Source organism: Megalobrama amblycephala, linkage group LG4 (genome assembly GCF_018812025.1).
Source record: "Megalobrama amblycephala isolate DHTTF-2021 linkage group LG4, ASM1881202v1, whole genome shotgun sequence".
Classification (NCBI taxonomy): domain Eukaryota; kingdom Metazoa; phylum Chordata; class Actinopteri; order Cypriniformes; family Xenocyprididae; genus Megalobrama; species Megalobrama amblycephala.
The window spans coordinates 40830056-40855369 of record NC_063047.1 but is presented as its reverse complement, the minus strand read 5'-3'; the positions used below and the strand labels follow the sequence as shown (position 1 = coordinate 40855369).

The window sequence follows — 25314 nt, the reverse complement described above, 5'->3', positions numbered from 1 at the left end:
ACCTGTAGGAGCTGGAGAAGTGTGAATCCAACCACTTGATGATTCTCTTCCGGGACAGTGGCTGCCAGTTCAGAGCCCTTTACTCCTACTTCCCCGACACAGAGGAGATCCACAAGCTCACCGGCACAGGGCCCAAGAGCATCACTAAGAAGATGATCGACAAACTCTACAAGTACAGCTCGGACCGCAAGCAGTTCACTGTAATCCCTGCCAAGACTGTGTCTGTTAGTGTAGACGCGCTGACTATCCATAACCACCTGTGGCAAGCCAAAAGGCCCGCAGGGCCAAAAAAGAGCGGAAAGTGAAGACGGATGGCACTCGTAAGATCTGCACTTTTACATCAAGGCCAGAAATCACTTGCCTACTTCCGCCAGAGTTTGGATGGAAGAGGCTCGCTGGACAAACAAACAGGCATGAGTCAACATGCACTTCATTTGAATGTGTTTTGGGTTGAAGTAGTCCTGTGGTCTTTTTACCTGATTCGTTTTTTTGCTACTTGAAGTATTTATTAGTTTGGCACTGATTAGCTCGTTTAAACGAAGCGCTTCCCCCTGATTGTTTCTGTTCTCTTTTTTGCAAGGGAAACACGTTTTCCTTTAACCATCTTCAAAACATGTATGAGGATTGCCAGAACTCGAATTAATGTAAAAAAATATAGCTGACTTGCCTCTTTTTTTTTTTTTTTTTTTTTTTTTTTTTTTTTTTTTTGCCACTTGTTATAGTTGTCTCAAACAACCCTTTTTTTGCCTCCGAAACATGCTGCTCCTTTGTTGTCGCTGGGACAATCCCAGGTATGCGTACTTTTGGCCTTCATGCGTTGTGGTACTATGTCTGTTTATTCGGCGCTTTGAAAAAGCAGCTCAGCTGTAGCCCATTTTTTTTAAAACACTATGGTCCTTTCGATAAGGGAATCAAACAGACCTTGATAAGTGTCAGATGCAGTTCTCTTCTCTTCTGTTCTTCTGTAGCGGCCTCTCCACTGGACAGTCTTTACTATGGTGCACTTATGATCATGTTTTAGTGCTTTTATTATCATGCAATGTAACCATGTTGATGTTGGCACTGGAGCTTTTTTCTCATGCGAAGAGCAGCATGCTCTGTTATGAAGAGTGTCGCTGTAAACGATTTGAATGACAGTATTTAATATATTCATAATCGGTTACTTCCCTTGCAGTCGCTGTCTAATTATTTACCAAGGTTGAAAACATTCCTCAGCGAAAAAGTGTCAACACTGCCGACATCTTTGTGTCTAGACGTTCGAGAACACTCACAGAAGCCTCGTATTTGGTGTCGAGATCAATTGAGTGTTGCACATGCACTTTATTTTTTGTTTTGCTCATGAAGGTGTATAGCTGGGGTAGAATTTCAAAGGGCTTACTAAACCATTTTTTGCTCTTGTTGTTGAAAGGTGAAGGTACTCTGTTATACGCTGAGAAACATTTCTCAAACACTAACACCGAAAAGAGCACACTGACAGACCCTTAATGATTCTTAAACTACTGTTTCCAAATAATAGGTGTTAGATTTGTCTATATGTCGCAGCTGCATTTTGTTTAATTTTTAATTGCAGTTTTGTATATTGTCTGTTTTTATATATTAACTAAAAGATTGTATTGATGTTGGTCACCTGTTTTTTTTAAACACTACTACTCATTCTTGATCATTTTGCTTCCTTTATCATACCATTATTTATTTTAAATAAGACTGAGAATTAATAAATATTTCAAGTCAATACATTCATTCTCATTTGTTTTTCCATTTAATTGTTTACATTTTCATCTTCCACTTTATTTTTTTAACACCTCTTGCATTATACAGTAATTACAGTGGGTACGGAAAGTATTCAGACCCCCTTAAATTTTTCACTCTTTGTTATATTGCAGCCATTTGCTAAAATCATTTAAGTTCATTTTTTTCCTCATTAATGTACACACAGCACCCCATATTGACAGAAAAACACAGAATTGTTGACATTTTTGCAGATTTATTAAAAAAGAAAAACTGAAATATCATATGGTCCTAAGTATTCAGACCCTTTACTCAGTATTTAGTAGAAGCACCCTTTTGATCTAATACAGCCATGAGTCTTTTTGGGAAAGATGCAACAAGTTTTTCACACCTGGATTTGGGGATCCTCTGCCATTCCTCCTTGCAGATCCTCTCCAGTTCTGTCAGGTTGGATGGTAAACGTTGGTGGACAGCCATTTTTAGGTCTCTCCAGAGATGCTCAATTGGGTTTAAGTCAGGGCTCTGGCTGGGCCATTCAAGAACAGTCACAGAGTTGTTGTGAAGCCACTCCTTCGTTATTTTAGCTGTGTAAAATAAAATAAGGGTCATTGTCTTGTTGGAAGGTAAACCTTCGGCCCAGTCTGAGGTCCTGAGCACTCTGGAGAAGGTTTTCGTCCAGGATATCCCTGTACTTGGCCGCATTCATCTTTCCCTCGATTGCAACCAGTCGTCCTGTCCCTGCAGCTGAAAAACACCCCCACAGCATGATGCTGCTACCACCATGCTTCACTGTTGGGACTGTATTAGACAGGTGATGAGCAGTGCCTGGTTTTCTCCACACATACCGCTTAGAATTAAGGCCAAAAAGTTCTATCTTGGTCTCATCAGACCAGAGAATCTTATTTCTCACCATCTTGGAGTCCTTCAGGCGGGCTTTCATGTGTCTTGCACTGAGGAGAGGCTTCCGTCAGGCCACTCTGCCATAAAGCCCCGACTGGTCTCCCATCTCCCGACTGCATCACTGTAGCTCAGCCACAGTGATCTTTGGGTTCTTCTTTACCTCTCTCACCAAGGCTTTTCTCCCCTGATAGCTCAGTTTGGCGGGACGGCCAGCTCTAGCAAGGGTTCTGGTCGTCCCAAACGTCTTCCATTTAAAGATTATGGAGGCCACTGTGCTCTTAGGAACCTTAAGTGCAGCAGAAATTTTTTTGTAACCTTGGCCAGATCTGTGCCTTGCCACAATTCTGTCTCTGAGCTGTTCAGGCAGTTCCTTTGACCTCATGATTCTCATTTGCTCTGACATGCACTGTGAGCTGTAAGGTCTTGTATAGACAGGTGTGTGGCTTTCCTAATCAAGTCCAATCAGTAGAATCAAACACAGCTGGACTCAAATGAAGGTGTAGAACCATCTCAAGGATGATCAGAAGAAATGGACAGCACCTGAGGTAGTGTCACAGCAAAGGGTCTGAATACTTAGGACCATATGATATTTCAGTTTTTCTTTTTTAATAAATCTGCAAAAATGTCAACAATTCTGTGTTTTTCTATCATTATGGGGTGCTGTGTGTACATTAATGAGGAAAAAAATGAACTTAAACGATTTTAGCAAATGGCTGCAATATAACAATGAGTGAAAAATTTAAGGGGTTCTGAATACTTTCCGTACCCACTGTAAGCTTTGCCTCATAGTAATGAATATTAGTATCAAGTGTTGAACATTGTACATAACTGACTAAATTGACAGTTTTTTGGCAGTTGATAAACTTATATCAAAAACTTTACTGTCATTGGGTGATTGCTAGAAAAAATGGTAGTTTAATTACTGGGGATCTCGTGATGGGCGTCCCAACTTCTGCCAACTGGAACACTGCGGCCGTGCTTCATCGACAAGCACTGTATCCTTGACAGTCCACTGATGACACATTTGTTTCTTGGCAACTGGTAGTTTATCCTCAGCGGGGGGCTCTACAGGTCAGGCATTCGGTGGATGGATGGTCATTAGACGGGAACTCTGAAGGCATTGTTATATGCAGTTTTTCAGTATGCACGGTGAGTATTATTGCTCTTCGATTTGATGTTTGCTTCAAAATCAATCAAATTGTGATATAAACAGATGTTTCTTTTCTTCTGCCTAGCTCTCTTTATTTTTGTGGTGTTCCAGTGCATACACGAGGCATGGTTTCAGTCCTGTATATACACAGATACAGACTATGTTTGCAAGGAGATACCAAAAGGTAGGATGGTCTGAAGTCACTTGATATTCATAAAAATAATGTGCGGTTACACTTTATTTTGATGGTCCCCTTTAGACATTCTTTTGACTATGAGTAACCTTGCATCTACATGTCAACTAACTTTCATTAGAGTTAGTTGAGTATTAGTCGACTGTAAGGGGTAGTTTTAGTAGAATAAGCTGGCAGGTACTTGCGTTACTTATAGTCAGTAGAATGTCTGTTGGTGGACCATCAAAATAAAGTGTTAGCAGATATTTAGCAGACAGTCTACTAATAAGTGTAATAAAGATTATTGGGAGACATTTATTATTTATTTACAAAAGATTAAGACTGTTACTTGACATAATAATTATTTGTGAAATGACCAATGGTGATCACAGAAGTGATCTGTATGACTCATTACTCCAAGTCTTCTATAGCCATACAGCTTTATGTGGAAAACTGACTGAAAGTGTTTATTTACTGAAAATCCTGCTTGAGCCCTGGTCACCATTGACTTTCATTATTGGGAAAAGTGCAGTCTGGAGTCAGAAAGGTTTCAAAAGATGTGCCGAGTAAATTAGTTTTAGATAAACTATCCCTTTAACAGGAGATTCAGATTAACAAAGTTTTATGTCTTTTTTTTTTTCTTTTTTTTTTTCTAGATTATCCTGCTGGCTTGACCTCTGTGATTATCTTTGTGAGTGGTTTAGGAGAAATCAGTTTATCCATGTTTAACAGCACAAACCTGACCTCTGTGAACAGTCTGACTATGGCACACCAAGGTGTCACAGCAATAGAACCGCAAACCTTTGATAAGTTTCAAAGCCTCAAAACTCTCAATTTGCATGATAATCATCTTTCCCAAGTCTCGTCAGACTGGTTTAGCCATCACGCTGCACTTGAGACACTCAGACTGTCAAATAATAAAATCACTACACTGAATCATAATTCTCTTGATGGGCTGTCAAACCTGCTCATGCTAGATCTGTCTCAGAACCAGATTCACACCATAACCCAGAGTAGTTTTCTCAGTCTCAGTAAACTGAGGCAGTTAGATCTGTCCAACAATCAACTGACACATTTGAGTGCAGATTTGTTTCTTCCACTTAACGGCACACAGATCCGTTTGGATGGAAATCCCTGGGACTGCTCCTGCTCTGTGAAGGACTTTGCCAAATACCTGAGAGGTATACAGTAATTTTATCTCATACTTTATCTAATGCTGCTGAAATACCCATATAACATTATAATAAGCAAAGAAAAAAAGTATCATTTCCTCCTCACACTCATTCCATTTGAATTTATTTTAAATTGAAAAGAACAGTTTTGAATAATTATTATTGTATACCACTTTTTCCACAATGATACTGATACTTTCATTTTTAGTACTTCCCAATACCTGTATTTTCATTGCATTTTTCATTTTTAAAAAATATTGGGCAGAAAAACCAAAAGAACATGAATCCAATGAGTCGACTTAGCAAATATTTATTTCCTTCAGTTATTTTCACTCCTAATTATGCCTGTTAAAATGTATTATAGGAGCTATTGTTATTTTGACTGTTCATATTATTGCTCTGTCATATTTAATCTTTAATTTAATAGCACAGTGCATAAATATCATTGCTGACTTGGTTGGGCAAGTGGTTACATTTTTTAGGTACAGAAATTGAATAAAGTAATAATGTAAAAAACACTGTGTAGTCTTTGCTGTATAAAATAAATATAGATTTAACATTATTAAAATACCGATACTTTCATTTTTAATACTTGCCGATGTAGAGCACTAATACCTGTATTTTTATTGCATTTTTTATTTTATTTTTAAAAATATAAAAATATTGGGCAAAAAAAACAAACAAAAGAATATGAATCAAATTAGTTGGCTTAGCAAATATATATATAATATATAATATATATAATATATAGTACAGTCCAAAAGTTTGGAACCACTAAGATTTTTAATGTTTTTAAAAGAAGATTCGTCTGCTCACCAAGGCTACATTTATTTAATTAAAAATACAGTAAAAAACAGTAATATTGTGAAATATTATTACAATTTAAAATAACTGTGTACTATTTAAATATATTTGACAAAGTAATTTATTCCTGTGATGCAAAGCTGAATTTTCAGCATCGTTACTCCAGTCTTCAGTGTCACATGATCCTTCAGAAATCATTCTAATATGCTGATTTGCTGCTCAATAAACATTTATGATTATTTTCAATGTTGAAAACAGTTGTGTACTTTTTTTTTCAGAATTCCTTGATGAATAGAAAGTTCAAAAGAACAGCATTTATCTGAAATACAAAGCTTCTGTAGCATTATACACTACCTTTCAAAAGTTTGGGGTCAGTAAGAATTTTTATTTTTATTTTTATTTTTTTGAAAAGAAATTAAAGAAATGAATACTTTTATTCAGCAAGGATGCATTAAATCAATCAAAAGTGGCAGTAAAGACATTTATAATGTTACAAAAGATTAGATTTCAGATAAACACTGTTCTTTTGAACTTTCTATTCATCAAATAATCCTGAAAAAAAATATTGTACACAAATATTTTGTACAATTGTACACATTAAATGTTTTTTGAGCAGCAGATCAGCATATTAGAATGATTTCTGAAGGATCATGTGACACTGAAGACTGGAGTAATGATGCTGAAAATTCAGTTTTGCCATCACAGGAATAAATTACTTTGTGAAATATATTCAAATAGAAAACAGTTATTTTAAATTGTAATAATATTTCACAATATTACTGTTTTTTATTGTATTTTTAATTAAATAAATGTAGCCTTGGTGAGCAGACGAAACTTCTTTTAAAAACATTAAAAATCTTAATTGTTCCAAACTTTTGGACTGTACTGTGTGTATATATATATATATATATATATATATATATATATATATATATATATATATATATATATATATATATATATATATATATATATATATATATATATATATATATATATATATAATTTATTTATTTATTTACTTCAGTTATTTACTTCAGTTATTTTCACTCCTAATTATGCCTATTAAAATGTATTGTAAAATGTAGCCACTGTTCATATTATTGCTCTATCATATTTTAGTTTTAATTTAATAGCACAGTGAAATATTTAGAGCTGCTCCAGCAGGGCACAATAAGGATTTATTTCTACTGGCATGGTTGGGCCAGTGGTTAATTTTTTAGATACAATTTTTAGGTACAGAAATTGAATAGAATAATCAAATGTAAAATAACACTGAATAGTCTTCACTGTATAAAATAAAAATAGATTCATCATTATCAAAGTTACAAAAGTTATTCAGTCAAGAGCAGTGAGTGATTTTTGTCTTTTGCTCAACAAACATTGAGGACAGAGAGAATTTATTAGGCTGCTGTCACTTTAAGAGCTGCACGTATCCAACATACAGTTACACATGTTTTCTTTCTCAACTGTTTGTTCACTTAAGACATAACCAACTGTTTCACAAGGATACTTGTGCATTTTGACATCATTATGTGTGAATTTGTCCATTCAAGCGCAAGAAAACACGAAAGAGAAGAGTTTTTCATATATTTCCGTGCAGAAAACTTCTCGAAAGTGTCATGTGATTACTGTACTGTACTGCCTTCCTGTAATGTAGGGAGCCACTTGTTATACATAATCACATAACAGTTCATGTTCTTGCACATTCCATGTAGTACACATTGGTATACTGAGTGAACGATCATATCCGACCGAACTACAAACTTTCCAGCGACGTCGACAAGCTTGCGCATCTGTGCCACTGCTTGCTCAGTGTACTCTGCGTGTTTCGCTTGCCAGCTCACCCACAGCAGCTATAGTGTGAACATTTAATTTGTTTAATACTCTGTTAATTTGATACATTTTTTTTTCATGGACATCCTTCTCTGATATCTCCATTGTGCTCCATGTTTGCTCGTTTGTCAGTGTTACTTTGTCTGGACACAAACTCTATACACACATTGTGGTATCGGTTTTTGGTATCAGAGCATTTTTGATGAGTATGAGTACATGAGTGCAGTATCTGTGCACCCCTACTTATGATAGATAATTTTCATTTTTGGGTGGAACTTTGTGGATTTTAAATGACTTTCATATATCTTTGCAGGTCTGCAGAATGCCTCTTTGCTGGAGAATGAGATGTCGGTGTGCTGTTACAGCCCACCTGCTCTGAAAGGTGAGCCAGTATGGCAGGTACCAGAGTGTGAAACCCTCACAACCACGGGCCCTACCACTACGAGTCATACCAATGCAAGCCTTACCACTGGAAGTCCTGCCACTGTAATTATAACCAAACCTCTCACAATTGGACACTCAACTTTAATAATTTTAATTGGTAGGTAGATTCATTGCATTACTTGGCTCTCAGTTGGGTAACTTTCATGTACAGTAGCTTGTGTTGTGTTATTGTTGTGAATGACTAACCTTTTATTATATAACCAGTGGTACTGTGTGCCCTGGTACTTGTCATTTGTGTCCTCTCAGTACTGTACCACAGGAAACGAGAAAGGAAACATCTACAGGCTGTAAAACCTTCTTCAGAAAAATCTGAGATTATACAGGCTAGTAACACAACTGCAAAGAGCTACGGAGAAGAAAACAAAAAAGTAAAATCTGAAGTTGCTAATAAAACGCAAATTGCCACAAGAGAGGTCTTACTGAGGACAAACCAGATGGTGGTTGGAGACGAGAGGATATCACAGATTTACCATATTTATTCATCAGGGAAATATGAAACTAGAGAACCCATTAAACGTGTAAGCTCCGCTGGGCCAATCCTCTGCAGGACAGAAATGTTTGCTAAACAGACCGAAGCAGAAGCGGCCACTGAGGAAGTTGGGGTGAGAAATGATGAGTATTACAATGGATGGATGACCTCTGAAAAACAAGACGACAATCTGAATATTGAGGAGGTGGAGAAATTGGAAGATGGAAAAAACATTGCAAACGAAGAGAATGATGGATTCACTGAGTTCAGTAACACCACAGACACCCTGGAATCACACATGGAAGGCCTTCAAGAGGAAAATGAAGATACTGGTACTGATAAGAGTGTTAAAGCCGGAACAAGTGTAGACAAAGATGTTCCTCAGAATGTTGTGGAGATTGACATGGTGGAAGACCTGAATGAGTTGACCGTTGGAGCAGGAAGCAGTCAAGATATTCTCCAGGTAAAGCATGTGACATCCCAGGCTGAGGAGACTGCTGAGAAACTGCCTTACCTCACGATTGGTGCTGATCCGGAAAACCAGACCTCTGTGGTCGATCAGAACACTGCTAAAGGTACATCTGGACCTTTAAGACCCATTCGGCGGGTACTGACCTGGCCTCCGACTGCGGTCCAGTGGAAGAAGCAGTGGGCTCAAAATCAACAAGTCCTTAACGTGTTCCCCAAACTAATATTTGTAACTGGTTGCAGGCATGAAATCAGACCATTTCATCCCAGGATTTCTCCTGCGACCCTCCCAACCGCCCCACAGTTCAATGCACTGGAGTTTCTGCCAGAAATCGCAGCCCCAATGGAAGATGTCAGAGTCGCTATTGATGAGGACACTTACAGGGCAAGTCTTGAGTCACCCACTCAAAAAGTCCAGCATTTCACTGCACAAGAACACTTCACTAACGCTAATATATCACTGAGGGAGGATGGCAGAATTATTACAAATGAGGAAACATGGAGGTCAGGTCTTGAGTCGACCATCTTCTCCGACTTATCTTCTAAGAACTCGCCTATCGAAGAAAGTGAGGTCTGCTCTGAATTGTTCAGTATTTTTAATCCATCATTTGGTGGCACCAAGTCAAAGCCTGCTGTTGGAGAGGAGATAATCAACAAAGATTACATGGAGGAAATGCAGAGCGTAAAGAAAAAGACACACCGAGATCAACAGAGTGAGCAGGTTGCATCAGAATTGCAAAAGCAGTCCAGGAGAGTGAAGAAGGCGGTACCAAGAGCTGATAGAGATCAGCGGCGGGGTCAGGTGTGTAATGGCTCTGACTCAAGAGCGCCCCCTTCAGGAGGTTCTCCAAAAGATGACAGCTTGTTGCTGGGGAATGAGTACACCTTTATAGACCTGCTACATGAGGTGGTGGAAAATCATGGGCGCTGGACCCGAGACCGATGGAGACAAACACAAAAAAACAAACACAAGCTCAAACAAAGTCGTTAGGTGCTGGAAATATGTATAAGGTATATAAATGATTGATTTCACAATTTTTTTCCCCCCCTAAGTGTATCTGGTGTCTGTGCCACAATTGTAAAAATAAGTACATTTATATTTAAAAAAAATGACAAATATGATCCTAAAGTAATAATGTTCTTCAGCTCTGTAGGCGAAACCTGCAAAACAAAAATACTGTAAGATATTGTATGTAAAACATTTCAACTGCTACAGTATTGTACAGACTTATACACACATTTGGAAATTTTTACTGCATTATTAAATGTAAAGTAACATTTGTCAAACCTGGTTTATACTGTGATTCTATACATCAATAGTCATAATATCCATTGGTAGGAAAAACTGTCACATGTCTCTGGCTGCATGCAGCATTTATTGATTCATTCTTACGTTAGTACAGACTTCATTTAAGAAATTGTACAAAATTTAGAAGTTCATGTATTGTTCGGTACAATCCAAAAACAGGAGCCAGCTAATGTAAACATGGGTCTCTGACACATTTGGCAAGATTAGGACATGCATGGTCCATGTTTTTCTATAACTACCAAAAAAAAAAAAAACAACACAAAGAAATTCTGTAAATTACAACAGCTGTAATCAGCTGATCAAGATATCGTATTTAAGTCGTAGGGAACTAGTAAAAATAGAAGAAATCTGCAGGCTGTTATTTTTAACATGCACATTATGCATATCTTTCCAAATGATGGCTGGAAATTTAGGGGGAAAAAATCAGCATGAGAAAACAGTGACCGGAATGTAACACAAGCAGTAAAACATGAACATAGTCTGATGTACTGTACAGTATTTTGAGTTAACATTAACATGCCAAGGGTTGGTAAAACCCTTAGTAATACCCACATATACTACTGACAGGTCTTGGAGCTATGCTATAAGCAATAAATAAACTGATATGCTCTACATGGAAGCAAAATAAGGCAGAAAACGTCATGTATAATACCATTCTGAAATATTTTAAACATAATAGCTACAATGATTTCCCTGTTTTGTCACTCTCATTGTCATCCATCACATTTCCTTATGGAGACAGACAGGTAAGCGTTATGTGAGAGGTATTCAATCTTAGCTACTTTGAACAGAAAATGTGAATGCCCACTTTGCTCAATGAAAGATTAATACAAATGTCTATTTAAAGAACACAAAGATTAAAAGCAAAAGCAGCTTTTCATGATAGATTTAAATGTTAGCTCCATATATTCTGCTAGAAATGACAGTGGGCAGTGGAATACAGAAGCATGTCTTGATACAGAAGGCAAAAAAAAAAAAGTATTATGATCCCCAAAAAATAAAATATCCAGAATAAAACCTTTGAAATCACTCATAAATTGGTTTCATTTATGTAAAATGTATTGTGAAATGTAAATTCAAAAAAAAAAGATTTCTTGTGAAGTTTGAAGGGTGTACTGCTCTGTCAACAGAGCTTTGTGCAATACAATCGGCAACTTCAAATCATGTACGGGTGAATTCAGGTTTATTGGGACACTTTTTCTTAGTCATTTCAATGGCAAAATGTGTACCATTCAACCTAAATTCACCCTATCTGTCCATGTGTCTAGATATATTTGAGTCAGAATCAGATAGATTTTTGTCTTAAATGAGTAGTAGCAATGTACATTTTGCACCCCCAAAAATAAAGTAATAATAATTCAAATAAATATGTTTGTTTTTTTTTAATACAGGTGCTTTTAGACCTGGTAGCTTTCAGAAATGTCAAGTCAGAAAAATAACGTTTACCAATAGTGTATATTATATTTAATAATATTTTCTTTTGTATAACCGAAACATAATTCATAAATTTGACATCAAACCTTTTCCAAAGCTGATCTTGTGTATATTATACCATTTGGCATCTCTTCAATTACACCCATGAAATACTTGTGATGCACCTGAAGCATACTTGGCTTGTGCAGTACAGTTCCTGTGAATCTTCATGTTTGCTGTAGAAGAGGTTCCATTTTCTGCTATAAATCGATCATAATCATATGGCGATGAACTTAATGTTCTTTTCTCGGCACATGTAAACTGGTGTATGAACGCGCTTGTAGTGATAACTGACAATTTACAGTAAATCATCATGGCGTTTAGTTACATGTAAAAGCTTCTGCTTGAGATTAGCTTTTCATATTTCAAACGTAAAACACTGTGCTTTGAGGACAAAATCACAACAAAATACTGTGAATACTAAGAGGTCACTGAGCATGTAAAAGAATAAGTGACTAACTTGTATATGTACAAATATATATGTACTATATATGTGTTATATACTTACAAAATATAGCACTGATGTAAACTAATTCTGTTCAATATCATACTGAAACACCTCGCATGTATTACCGGGCAGTATCCAGTGTTCTGGTCCACTCAAGTCAGCTGACTGGTGTAATAGTTGTTTCTTTTTTCTCTCTTTAGCTGCCCTCTTCAATACTGCTTTACCTACCGTTTCTGATATATACTGCCCTATAAGTCCAAAGTGCTTGGACAGCCAGTTTGGTCCAAAATGATTCAACATACCCCACACTCCAAGTCTAAAATACAAAAATGTAATAACCAGCCACATCCAGAGAAGTCTGAAATGTGCCACGAGATTCTACATGTCTGTCGTAGAAAAGAGGAATCTGTAAATCATTTCAATGGTACAGTTACAGCCGTTTGGCTTGGTTGGGCAGCTTGGGTTGTAGTGTGTTGGCACATGGGTCGTGTCTGTGTGGTTGGTTGGCTGGCTGTGTGTCCTGACGTTCTTCATGCAGATTGTAGCAGCTCAAGGCGGAGGAGGGAGGGAATCGGGGTTAACGAGAACTTCCAGTTCTTACAGATGGGTCTCGTCCCTCGTTTCAGCTCCATAGTCTTGCCGTTGCTTCGCTCCCGCTGAAGCCCCTGGGAGATTCTCAGGGACGTGTGCCAGCGGATCAGAGCGGATGATGTAGCTACAGAGAGGTGGAAATCAGGTTGTAGGGTTAAAAACCAGCCAGTCAGACCCAGCACACAGTTTGAAGGGTTAGTTCACCCAAAAATGAAAATAATGTCATTTATTACTCACCCTCATGTCGTTCTACACCCGTAAGACCTTTGGAACACAAAGAAATGTTCATCGTTGGAACACAAATTAAGATATTTTTGATGAAATCCGATGGCTCAGTGAGGCCTCTATTGCCCGCAATGTGACTTATAAAGCGACGAGAATACTTTTTGTGCGCCAAAAAAAAAACAAAATAAGGCCGATTTCATAACACTGCTTCGAAGCTTTACGAATCTTTTGTTTCGAATCAGTGGTAAATGTTGTTTAAAAGTCGTTTTTTTTTTTTTTTTTGGTGCACAAAAAGTATTCTCGTCGCTTTATAATTTTAAGGTAGAACGCTGAACTCACATGAACTGTTTTAAGTATGTCTTTAGTACCTTTCTGGATCTTGAGAGGTTCATTGATGCTGCTGGCAATGGAGGCCTTACTGAGCCATCTGATTTCATCAAAAATATCTTAATTTGTGTTCCAAAGATGAACGAAGGTCTTACGGGTGTAGAACGACATGAGGGTGAGTAATAAATGACATCATTTTAATTTTTGGGTGAACTAACCCTTTAAAGGTCCCGTTTTTCGTGGTTTTTTGAAGCTTTGATTGTGTTTATAGTGTACAATATAACATGTGTTCATGTTTCGCGTGTAAAAAAACACAGTATTTTTCACATAATTTACTTATCTGTATACCGCTGTTTCCACTGTCATAAAAACGGGCCGATGACTTCCTTGTGATTCGACAGCAGCAGCGAACCTTGCCCGGAAAGGTCACGCCTCTTACCATAACGTGGAGATGCATGCGCTCAGTGTTATTGTAAACATGTCTTTAATTTTACCCTATCAATTTGAGCCGGAATCAGACCCGGTGATTGGACTGCGGGATGAAAATAACAGCGTTTCGACGACATGGTGACAAACACACTCTACAAACGCAACTCTTGTGTATTCCTGTGGGCGGAGGTTAGTCAAAAAACTGTTTTAGTGACGTCATTAAAGGAGGAAGTAGAGGGATGTAGTCCAAACTGGCCGTTCGACGTAGGCGACTTCTGTTAAATAAAATATCTCGCTTGGCATTGAACTTTGAGCTTTAAAATTTTACAGATTTTATTTATACTCTAACAACAACATTACACACTAACTAAAGTTTGAAACATGGGATCACGAAGAACGGGACCTTTAACATCAAATGCTGATCCATAACCAAAGTCATGCAATCACAAAATGTTAGAAAAAAATACAGTGTCTTTTTACACTAAGTGCAAATATCCCATCGTCTTTGCAAATGCTATTTATACTAACTCCGCCCTTCACTGTCTGGTTGAGCCAGGCAAAATTACAAAAAGAAACCAATCCAGTAACAGGAACAGTGGCATGGAGGGTGGAAGAATCTGATTTTACCAAGCGCAACATGTTCTTGGATCAACATCTTTATTGATCCTGGAACAACATTACAATCAGCCAATCAGATTTGAGGGACATGTTTACAATTTATGTCAAGTTTAGGCTTACAACCAAGGTTAGGTGCTTCTACATCAGCGTTATTCACCTATCATTTCTCTTTAATTTTAGGGATAACCAACCTGATCTCATTTTTTCTTTTTTTCTTTATTTATTTTATATTTTTGGTTATTTTATTTATTGTATTTATTTTTTCCTTGTGCAAATAGTGTTGGGATAACTTATGGGTAGGGATATGGATAGGATTACATTTTCAAACAGGAATACTGCTCTAGGATCAACAAAATATGTTGACACAGGAAAATCAGTGAGTGAGGATAGTCGATTTTGCTTTTGACGTGACCGACCTGAATTTGAATACTGCATTTCTGATCCCAATATTCTCCCTACTGCAATCGCAAATCAGTTTAAATATGACACTTACACAATGTCATTGAGCTCTAGAATGGTGTCCGGAGGAGGGTTTATCAGCACATATGACAACGTGTTCTGATTATCATTCATTTCATCTGCAAGAGAAACAAAACAGCATCACTGTCGTACTTAACCTGTATCAGTTCTTAATAATCAAAAACATTCATGTAACACAATTCTCTGTAACATTTATCTCTGTATCTGCTCCCTATTATAAATAATGAAACTATACTGTTGAATTGAGTCAGAATAGCCAACAAAAGTAGGAAAATGTATTAAATAAAATGTTAAAAAGGGAAGCAATTGTTGTGTAACCCCACAGTGTTACGATTTTGTTACCGCTGGGTTTCTGAGGTTTTGTTGTATTTTACCTGCTTGTAAATGAATGAGAAGTGTAAACCTTTGCAGGTCTGGGAATAAGGGACTCAAGACTGGGACAAAGTGCCTCTGCTTCTCCAAACCCACCTGTTTGAGCCACTTATAACGCCAGGCCAGGTAAAAGAGAGAGAAGGGCTAACCGTTACTGACAGGGCATGGCTGCATTTACGGAACGCCCATGCAACCGCAAGCGCTCCCCATGCGCGGACGCATGCAGACAAGGTCCGCATCCACCCACGCATTCAGTCTTTCAATCCATCCATCCGTCCATCCATCCATTCATCAGTTAACTGCATCATAGTCACAGCTGACCCCATGAACGTTGCTCTGTTGCCATGCCAACACACAGCCCAAAGTCAGCAAACAGTGAGACTGACATACACAAATATAAGCATGCTTAGAAGAACTGTCAGGCCCACTAAGCCAAAGCTCGACCAATCAGAGTGAAGCAAAAAACATTAGTAGTGTGGGATTGGGAGGAGGCAATAGCCAAATGCTAATTAAATAATTACACCAATGGGAAACCCAAATACTACTTCTCCCAGTATCACCCCATTAAAAAGAATTTAAAAAACAAAAACAACGCTGTAAATCAGTACAAGCAGACTTATAAGTGTGCACCTGAATACCTGCACTAGTTGGACCCTTCCAACAAAGACTGAATGGTTTCTACTCCACTCTGTCCAAACATCCTGGAATCAAAAGCCCTCACTCATCATGTCTTATATCAATGCTCATATGCCAGTGAGTACCTGCAGTACCCTCTGTCATGTAAGTACCCTCTTCAGTTCGTACCAGAGGAGAAAAAGACAACTACATCACTAATTTAACTATAAAATCAGACTTCATCATTTCATAAACACGTCAGCACTGCTGTCAAATGACATTGTTGTTCATTTTGCAAACATAATGAGACGATGTTAGGTGCGATACTGCTAATTTGGGTAAAAAAAAAAAATGCATTCACATAATAAAAATTGTAGCTGATAGACATGAAAAATACAAAGTCTGCAAATACTGTATATTACAAGCTTTATAATTGCATCTAATTCATAATAAAATGCTATACTTTTTTGCATTTATGTATATGTACGGAATAAGGTACAGCCATCATCGCAAAATGATTGTAATCAGGATGGTGACAAAAAGCTGAAGGCTTTTATTTTGCAATAATGTCTGGCTGACTGCGCATTATATCGCTTATTACACGGCTACTTAAAAAAAATGGATGTGGATCATTAATTTAAGTTGAAATGACTCAATATGTGGTCATTATACAAAAATATTGGATTGGAGAATGCTGTATTTGACCATTTAGAACCAAGTATTCCAGTGAGCTGTGTAATAATAATTATACATAAATGCAAACTCAAATATAATAACATAAGTTGGCTTTACAGATAAGCGTAAGGATCGTTCAACCATGTGCTTCGTTTTGTCCAGCGTCATTATAATGTCAATAGCCAGCAGTTTCCTGCGGTCTGTTTTTAATAAGATAAGAGGAAGGCTCATGGGACACAGACTAGCCTACTGATGATGTCATCTGGAAAAAATGTAAAAGCAGGAGAACTGCAGGCTTTGGATATTTTCATGTAGCTTTAGTAAGAAACTGTCTACCAAGAAAATTTAAGAATCAGATACATTTTCAAAACTCTGCATATATGACTTTTAAATCTAAAAGAAACAAAAAGGCCTATTAAAATGTCACAAAGCATTTCTTTTGAATTCTAGTGCTTATCCTATTAAATACAGACTGCTGATGCTGTTCCAATTATTGTCACTGGACAAACTGAGCAGTGGAGAATATCTGGCTTCATTCAGCTCATTAATCAAGTGACTCGATCTACTGGAACAATCCCATACTACAGGAACAGTGTTGTTGAGTGGATTTACCTTGCAAATATCCTAGATTTACTCGGTTCATCACATCACTTGCAGTTAAATTAGCTACGTCCTCTACAGTGTGCAGGGAAAAGGCGAAAGTAGGAAGATAAGAAAGAAAAGGTCAAGCAAGCAGCAGAAAAAGCAGCACTTTTTCAAGAGAAAGATCAAGAAAAAAAATCACCATGCAAAAAACATTCTCAAAATATCATGAATATTTATACTATTATGAATTTATATTAATTATAGGACCATAAAATGTTTTGTGTCTCATTTGTAAAGATACAGTGTGAAATTTCTTTGTAAAATGGGATACGAAGTAGTTTTAACATGAAAAATTACACATTTCACCTTCAGTTTTCAACAGTATTTCTCAGAGTTGACTAATGGAAATCAGAGAATGATTTTTTGCAACATGGAGGATAGAAAGTGAGTAGAATGAAGTTTTTAGAAAGGTGAATATAGAGTAAAAGACAAGGCAGGACACACAAAACAGAAGTTGTCGATGGTGAACTCTGGCCTGTCAAATGACCACCTACCCTTCAACAGTAAATCATATTCATCATGATGCTATTCAACCCACCTGCTATAATACGGAGAATTTTTCTTCTCAGGAACATCTATGATATACAGTGAGGACCAAAACTTGTGGAGTTTTTTTTTTTTTTTTTTTTTGTGCTCAAAGTGATATGTCAATTACATAATAGAAAAATATTTTCACTAGTGGTTTGAGACCATTGGACACCATTGGAAAAAAGTCTTGGAAAAAGTAAAATTTGAACATTAAAGGGATATTTCATCAAAAAATGAAAATTCTGACATTTACTCCCCCTCAAGTTATTCCAAACCTGTGTGAATATCTTTCTTCATCTATAACACAAAAGAAGATATTTTGAAGAATATGGGTAACCAAACAGTTGATGGGTCCCATTGACTTCCATAAATATTGAAGTTGTTTTCAGCAGAAGAGAGAAACTCACACAGGTTTGGAACATCTTGAGGGTGAGTAAATGATGACAGAATTTCAGGTGAACTATCCCTTTAAAAATATTCCCTTATGCACTGATTTATAATAAAGACGTAAAATATATTTCCTTTCTCTTTCTGTTTATAGTTTTCCTGTGATCCCTGATAAAGGACGTTTCAGAAGAATAATGATTGATGCAGGGGACACAAGGGGAGGGGGATTTACAAAGAGAAACACTGTGAAAACAGATCTCCAACATATGTGTCATTTATAATGACACAATATATCAAAAAGACATAAATGCAAGCGGTTCTGAACCTTCAGTATTTTAGTAGGCACAAGTGGAAATACTCACTTCCCCTCGTCAAACTTACCGTATCCGACAGTGGGCAGCCCTAAGTGCTTCATGCGGTTCTTCACCAGCTCTGACAGCTCCTGTCTCTCGGAGCGCCGGTACAGGTTCAGGCGCTGTTGATTGATGCGTTCAGCTCGACTGGGTGGTTTGGTGTTTTTCCTGCTCAGCCGTCTCGCCCACTGCATGCTCTTCTTCCGCAGGAGTGGGTGCTCTGACTGGTCGCTCCCTGTGGAGTTTCTGTGGGCGGTTTTCTCTTTCCAGGATTCCCTGCGGTCTCGCGGGTCCTCACAGTCCTCCACAGACACCTGAGACTGGTTAGCATGGCAACGGGTTGTCAATAGGTTAACAGTGTTTAAAGTGGTGGGCTGATGTTTTCATTGTCAGAGGGCTGAATTCATTATGTTGTTCTTTTTTTTGTATCAGTTTATTAGCAGTTGAACCACTTTATTCTGTAAAGGTGCACTAAGTAAAGGCACATATTTTTAGCTGTCTCTAATTCACCTTCTGATATGATTGAAAATGAAAAATATTTGAAATAGTAATAATATTTTACTGCTATTTTTACTAAATTGCAGCCTCGGTAAGGATAAGAAACTACATAAAACATTAACAAATCTTACTGACCCCAAACGTTTGAATGGTAGTGAAAGTCCAAAAAATAAAGTAAATATTTTCCAGATGATAATTATTAAAAATGTAAATTATTTGATTGGGATTCAGTACAGTTATCATAAAAACAATTATTGAATAATGTAAACAATATGCTCAATAATTTTGTCACACAGTATAAATGGATATTTAAAATGTGAAAATATATAGCTGCCTTTACATTTCTAAAAGGGTCCTCATATTTGGGGTAAAAAGTTTTGAGTCTAGAAACTACTTAATACACCTTTAAATAAACCTGCTACATTACTAAATTATTATTATTATTATTTTTTAAACAAATTATTTAGATTACATTAGCATATCATGATAGAAAAGAGTAATGGACACTGGACAGACAATGAGCCATTGAAACACAGCATAATTACATTAACATATGAGAATGTGGTTGAGAAATGGGGTGAAGACTGTATTCTTACCTCTTTGCAAACCTCCTTAAACTGAAAAAAAGCAATAGTTGTGAATGATCAAAATGAGAAATGATTAGCACAAGGATTGCACAAGCTTCAAGTCACAACACAGCTAATAAGGCAGCCAGCAAAGCCATGATTTAGCCCAAAATAAAGCTGTAAATCTTCAACACTGCACAAGATTAAGTGGAGGCACAGTGACAGATCGAATCTGCAGTGCAAGCATTTGGAGCTGCATGGACCGTATAAAATGAGCGTATTCAGCCGTGTCTGAACTCTCAGATCTCTTCCTCTTAATCTCATCTCACCTCTGAGGAAGAGAACATGTGAGATTCAGTGCGGTAAATCCCAATGGGAATTTCTGCACTGGATGAACACAGCTTCTGGAAAAGTCTTCCATATGTCCGGATCCATAAGTCCTCTTCCGTTACCTTCATCTGTTTCAAAAGTGAAAGGTAAAGCTCATTAACATGCAGGTTACATTTTACCAAACTAAACTAAGCTAAACTAACAAAATAGCAAGTATATATGAAATGGTTAGTTCCTGTCCTTGATTCTGATTGGTCAATAGCTGTGTTTTATTCACAATAAAACACGACTACGACCGCTTCACCCAATGGTTCTGTGTATCACCACACAACACCTTTAGCAACCACTCTTAGCAACGTAAACTGTTTGTTCTCAATTGATATTGTTCATTGAAGCTTACTGTATAATGTAGAAGAGTATTGTGAGAAAGAGATCGAGTGAGCGAGTTTATTACCTGCATTCAGATTTAGCATTTTCCTTCAGGTCAGTCCTACGTTCATAATAAAAAAATCTGTTTAAATGTCCGATATTATCTTGTCCTTTTAACAGTTAAGGGGTTTTCCCGTGACTGACTGATTTTCAATGTAAAAGTCTTCGCTACTGACTGACACACTCATAAAGACAGTCTTTGCCGCCATCTAATGGCGTTATAATGTAACTTCTGTTGCCATTCACGGTCAGGGACTAATTTTTCCAGCAGTAGGAAGGCTTTTAGTGAAAGTTTACTTCATGAAAGTTGCATTGATACATATTTTTGGCTTTAATATTTGTATTGTGTGGTAACCGTTTTATAAAAGCAATGAGGTACTTGAGGCTAGTGCTGTATCGTGAATAAGTCACAGCTAACTTATTCACGATACAGCGCAGCCTCGAGTACCTTATTGCTTACATATATTGACATATTGACAGAAAAAAACAGAATTGTTGACATTTTTGCAGATTTAATTAAAAAAGAAAAACTGAAATCACATGGTCCTAAGTATTCAGACCCTTTGCTCAGTATTTAGTAGAAGCACACTTTTGATCTAATACAGCCATGAGTCTTTTTGGGAAAGATGCAAGTTTTTCACACCTGGATTTGGAGATCCTCCGAGATGGTAAACGTTGGTGGACAGCCATTTTTAGGTCTCTCCAGAGATGCTCAATTGGGTTTAAGTCAGGGCTCTGGCTGGCATTCAAGAACAGTCATGGAGTTATTGTGAAGCCACTCCTTCGTTATTTTAGCTGTGTGCTTAGGGTCATTGTCTTGTTGGAAGGTAAACCTTCAGCCCAGTCTGAGGTCCTGAGCACTCTGGAGAAGGTTTTCATCCAGGATATCCCTGTAATTGGCCGCATTCATATTTCCCTCGATTGCAACCAGTCGTCCTGTCCCGGCAGCTGAAAAACACCCCCACAGCATGATGCAGTGTCTGGTTTTCTCCACACATACCGCTTAGAATTAAGGCCAAAAAGTTCTATCTTGGTCTACTCAGACCAGAGAATCTTATTTCTCACCATCTTGGAGTCCTTCAGGTGTTTTTTAGCAAACTTCATGTGGGCCTTCATGTGTCTTGCACTGAGGAGAGGCTTCCGTCGGGCCACTCTGCCATAAAGCCCAGACTGGTGGAGGGCTGCAGTGATGGTTGACTTTCTACAACTTTCTCCCATCTCCCGACTGCATCTCTGGAGCTCAGACACAGTGATCTTTGGGTTCTTCTTTACCTCTCTCACCAAGGCTCTTCTCCCCCGATAGCTCAGTTTGGCCGGATGGCCAGCTCTAGGAAGGGTTCTGGTTTTCCCAAACATCTTCCATTTAAGGATTATGGAGGCCACTGTGCTCTTAGGAACCTTAAGTGCAGCAGAAATTTTTTTGTAACCTTGGCCAGATCTGTGCCTTGCCACAATTCTGTCTCTGAGCTCTTCAGGCAGTTCCTTTGACCTCATGATTCTCATTTGCTCTGACATGCACTGTGAGCTGTAAGGTCTTATATAGACAGGTGTGTAGCTTTCCTAATCAAGTCTGAATCAGTACAATCAAACACAGCTGGACTCAAATGAAGGTGTAGAACCATCTCAAGGATGATCAGAAGAAATGGACAGCACCTGAGTTAAATATATGAGTGTCACAGCAAAGGGTCTGAATACTTAGAACCATGTGATATTTCAGTTTTTCTTTTTTAATAAATCTGCAAAAATGTCAACAATTCTGTGTTTTTCTGTCAATATGGGGTGTTGTGTGTACATTAATGAGGAAAAAAATGAACTTAAATGATTTTAGCAAATGGCTGCAATATAACAAAGAGTGAAAAATTTAAGGGGGTCTGAATACTTTCTGTACCCACTGTATATATCCCTATAAAGAACACAAACAAAGCTGATTTTGGGCTGAAATATAACATTTCGAGGGAGTTTTTATGAGATCCACCTATCATATCACATCTGTCTTTAAAACATGAGCTGTTATTTTTACACCATCTGTCTCAATTCAACACTGCCGTCAGCACCAACAGATTTGTGGGTGGGCAAGTTCAAATAACTAGCTTTAAGCATTTTAACTCAAACAATGAGTTGCATGATATATCAAAAATGATGAATGATGCCAGACAAACTGGCTACTGAGGGTGTGTGGGTGCGTTTTTGTTTGCGGTTACACTTACAGCACAGAGGTAGCCAGAGCCCGGGGTGGTGTCTAGACCCAGCAGGAGTCTTGCAATGAGAATCATATAGTCCTTCACAAAAGACTAGAGGATAAACACAAACTATATAAACACAAAAACAATCCACAGAAAGCACACATATGATCTCAAGACCTCACACAATCAATAAAGGCTCTACAGAGACTCAGTGCCTGAGGGGAGCAAAACCGGATCACAACCTAATGCAAATGCCACTCAAGGTTCTCTGCTTGTAACTACCTCACAGAAAGGTATCAGCTTTCTTGAGTATCAAGTGTGTAGAGATACAAAAATAAAATGCACTATTTTTATATTATTATATATTAAAATGTATTACATTTTATTACTTTTGATGAGCAGTCAGTTATACAGTGTTGTCCAGGAGAACATGGCTGTGTCCGAAATTGCCCCTTATATCCTTAAATAGGACACTATTTAGGGGACAGCCATTTGTAGTGGTGTCCGAAACCATAGTGGATGTTATCGAGTGCACTCATTCAATCCCATAATGTACACAATATTGAGTGTACAACTGATGTAAGCTCAATGGCTAGAGAACACCCATAATGCACTGTGAGGATTGTGCTGAATGAATGAATTCCCATGTCTGGCCAGAAGATGGCGCCTGCAGCTGAATCATCTATCCATCCATTTTCCAAAGTGCTGTGAGCTGCCAGTTTGCTAAGTTTCAAATGATTATTAAACAGAAAGCACAAACTATGCAAAAGCGGCAGCCCTTCCGGCACACTCAGTGTCCAATTTCACTCACTCGTTTTCATTCACTCCTTTAAATGGTATAGTGGGCGATTTCGAAGCTTATTACTTACTGCTTATCAAAATATGTTTCGTACATAATTGTTTTCTGTCCCTCTATGGTCAAAACATGCATATAGTACCACATGATACTTAGATTACAAAACTATTAAAATAATCATTAATGGTATACAGTCATGTAGTAAATTTTCTTCATAATGACCCCACACTTGTGAATGGTAATGTATTAGAATGCCATAAGAAGGAACACAACTTTTTCACATTTTTGTACAGAATTAGCAGAATTTGCATCTGATCTATTACTCACCTGGTAAAGGAGAGTATCCAGCATACTAATACTGAACACTCTGCCTGCAGCGAATGGGAGGCGGAACATGAATGCCAGATTGGAGCCCTTATCTCTCTCTATCTGGAGAAAAGGGAAAAAGATCACAACAAAAGATTGATGGAACTTTCCACTGCTGATGATCTGAGATTTTGAGACCATCTGGCAAGTTGTGATGCAGTATTATCTTAGTTTCAGTATTTTCATTCTTTTGAAGCATGCAATCACCACAAAAAAATCATAATTCATACTTAGGAATCACTCGAAAGATTCCTAATGGACCATGTCATAATAAATTTGTAGCACTCAAGCAAAGTTATTTTGTATCATAGAAAAATTTGAAATGGTATTAATCTTAATGTTAGGCCTGGTTAGTGTACAATTAAATTGCCTACTGGCAAGGAAGAAAAATTATTAACCCAAAAGTCTGAGATCACATTGACAATCTGGGACTCAAAATGTAATTTAAAACTGAAAATAAAAAGAAAGGTTTTAGGATTTTGAAAAATAAACAAAGAAATTAGCAAAACAATAATTTAGTTTATTATTTTCGCACTATTTCTAGATCAAATGAACCCCATGATATGAGGTTTTACACAAACTCATGGAGTTCATGAAGCTTGAATTAAATCAGCTTGAATTTTTCAATTCAACTTTTCACTAAAGTTTTTAATGGCATTATAATTTGCAATAATTAAAAAAAGAAAAGCAAAAGCACATCTCAGACGTTTGGAACCCAATGTAAGTCAAATAGTGTTTCTGTTAAGATATGAGACCTTTTCGAGTTTGGAGAGAGCCAGGGAGTAGCAGTCTTTGGCACGAAACTGCATGAATCTCATATTAGAAGGATGGGTTAGCTCAGTGATTATGCTGAGACTAGGAAACAACCTAGTAGAGGACACAATAACAGGAGAACAAAGACTAAAGTGAAGTTTTGCAGGAAAACTCAGCCAAGAAAGTAATTAGTACCCAATGCCATCATGTTTCCAACTGATGCTGAAAAAAGACAAATACAACCAATTTACCTGAACATGGTCTGCACGTTGACTATGGTTTTAGCGTCTGCCATGTAATCTTCTTCTGCACTCATAGTGCTCTCTTTATCCACCACCACCAGGTTATCAGCGTAGATGATGCCACACTGCAGCAGGTTATCCAAACTATGACAGAAACCAGCACAAACCCACCATTCAGTCTGGACTAAAGCAAATTTAAGGATGTGTACATTTACTGAAATGTTTAAAGACCTACTTGTCTATGGTACCAGCCATGTAGTACACCATTGGGAAACAGCAGATGGCCTCAAGAAAATGATTATCAGGCCTGGAAATGGAGGGGGAGAGCAGTTTGACAATGCTAATCCATTCACAGCTGCAGTTTTAAAGTTCTTAAAGGCTTGGAACTGGCAAACAACCTTATAAAAATGTATTCTCAGGGTAAAAGTTTGTGCAAAATGCATAAGCAGGTAATTGGAAAAAGGTTTTTGACACATCTCAGAGTTGCTATGGAAACTCTGAGGAAGAATCTACAATGTGATGACAATTGTGTA

At 37.5% G+C, this 25314-nt stretch overlaps 3 protein-coding genes across 22 annotated transcripts in view; 2 read left to right on the top strand and 1 right to left on the bottom strand.

Moving 5' to 3' along the window:
• Window positions 1-671, top strand: part of camsap1b (calmodulin regulated spectrin-associated protein 1b) — a 31948-nt gene extending 31277 nt beyond the window's left edge. For all 4 annotated transcript variants that reach the window (XM_048189337.1, XM_048189334.1, XM_048189336.1 and 1 more), the window contains exon 18: window positions 9-671. In XM_048189337.1, coding sequence (XP_048045294.1) covers window positions 9-305 — 297 coding nt within the window. In that variant the 3' untranslated portion in view covers window positions 306-671. The remainder of the gene's footprint in view (window positions 1-8) is intronic.
• Window positions 672-3296: 2625 nt separating this feature from the next.
• On the top strand, window positions 3297-10476 carry LOC125267565. The gene is made up of 4 exons (XM_048189330.1): window positions 3297-3962; window positions 4607-5131; window positions 8076-8303; window positions 8411-10476. Exons 1-4 carry the CDS (start codon window positions 3842-3844, stop codon window positions 10132-10134), a joined length of 2598 nt encoding a protein of 865 aa, XP_048045287.1. The 5' UTR covers window positions 3297-3841; the 3' UTR covers window positions 10135-10476.
• A 24-nt stretch (window positions 10477-10500) lies between these two features.
• Window positions 10501-25314, bottom strand: part of kcnt1b (potassium sodium-activated channel subfamily T member 1b) — a 105193-nt gene continuing 90379 nt past the window's right edge. For 8 of the 17 annotated variants that reach the window (XM_048189311.1, XM_048189312.1, XM_048189313.1 and 5 more), the window contains 13 exons: window positions 25017-25088; window positions 24791-24925; window positions 24542-24653; window positions 23748-23849; window positions 22649-22732; window positions 20012-20140; window positions 19713-19733; window positions 18647-18938; window positions 17318-17380; window positions 16177-16206; window positions 15512-15523; window positions 15057-15141; window positions 10501-13088 (listed from right to left, as the gene is read on the bottom strand). In XM_048189311.1, the coding sequence (XP_048045268.1) occupies window positions 12971-13088; window positions 15057-15141; window positions 15512-15523; window positions 16177-16206; window positions 17318-17380; window positions 18647-18938; window positions 19713-19733; window positions 20012-20140; window positions 22649-22732; window positions 23748-23849; window positions 24542-24653; window positions 24791-24925; window positions 25017-25088 (1255 nt within the window). In that variant the 3' untranslated portion in view covers window positions 10501-12970. The remainder of the gene's footprint in view (window positions 13089-15056; window positions 15142-15511; window positions 15524-16176; window positions 16207-17317; window positions 17381-18646; window positions 18939-19712; window positions 19734-20011; window positions 20141-22648; window positions 22733-23747; window positions 23850-24541; window positions 24654-24790; window positions 24926-25016; window positions 25089-25314) is intronic. The other 9 variants (XM_048189314.1, XM_048189316.1, XM_048189322.1 and 6 more) reach the window with 6 other exon arrangements.

Bases quoted from the DNA above. Each gene is read 5' to 3' on its own strand.
- LOC125267565 (XM_048189330.1), top strand. From the start codon at position 3,842: ATGTTTCTTTTCTTCTGCCTAGCTCTCTTTATTTTTGTGGTGTTCCAG. The intron at 3,963-4,606 runs GTAGGATGGTCT...TTTTTTTTCTAG, and splicing joins TTGCAAGGAGATACCAAAAG to ATTATCCTGCTGGCTTGACC. The intron at 5,132-8,075 runs GTATACAGTAAT...ATATCTTTGCAG, and splicing joins CTTTGCCAAATACCTGAGAG to GTCTGCAGAATGCCTCTTTG.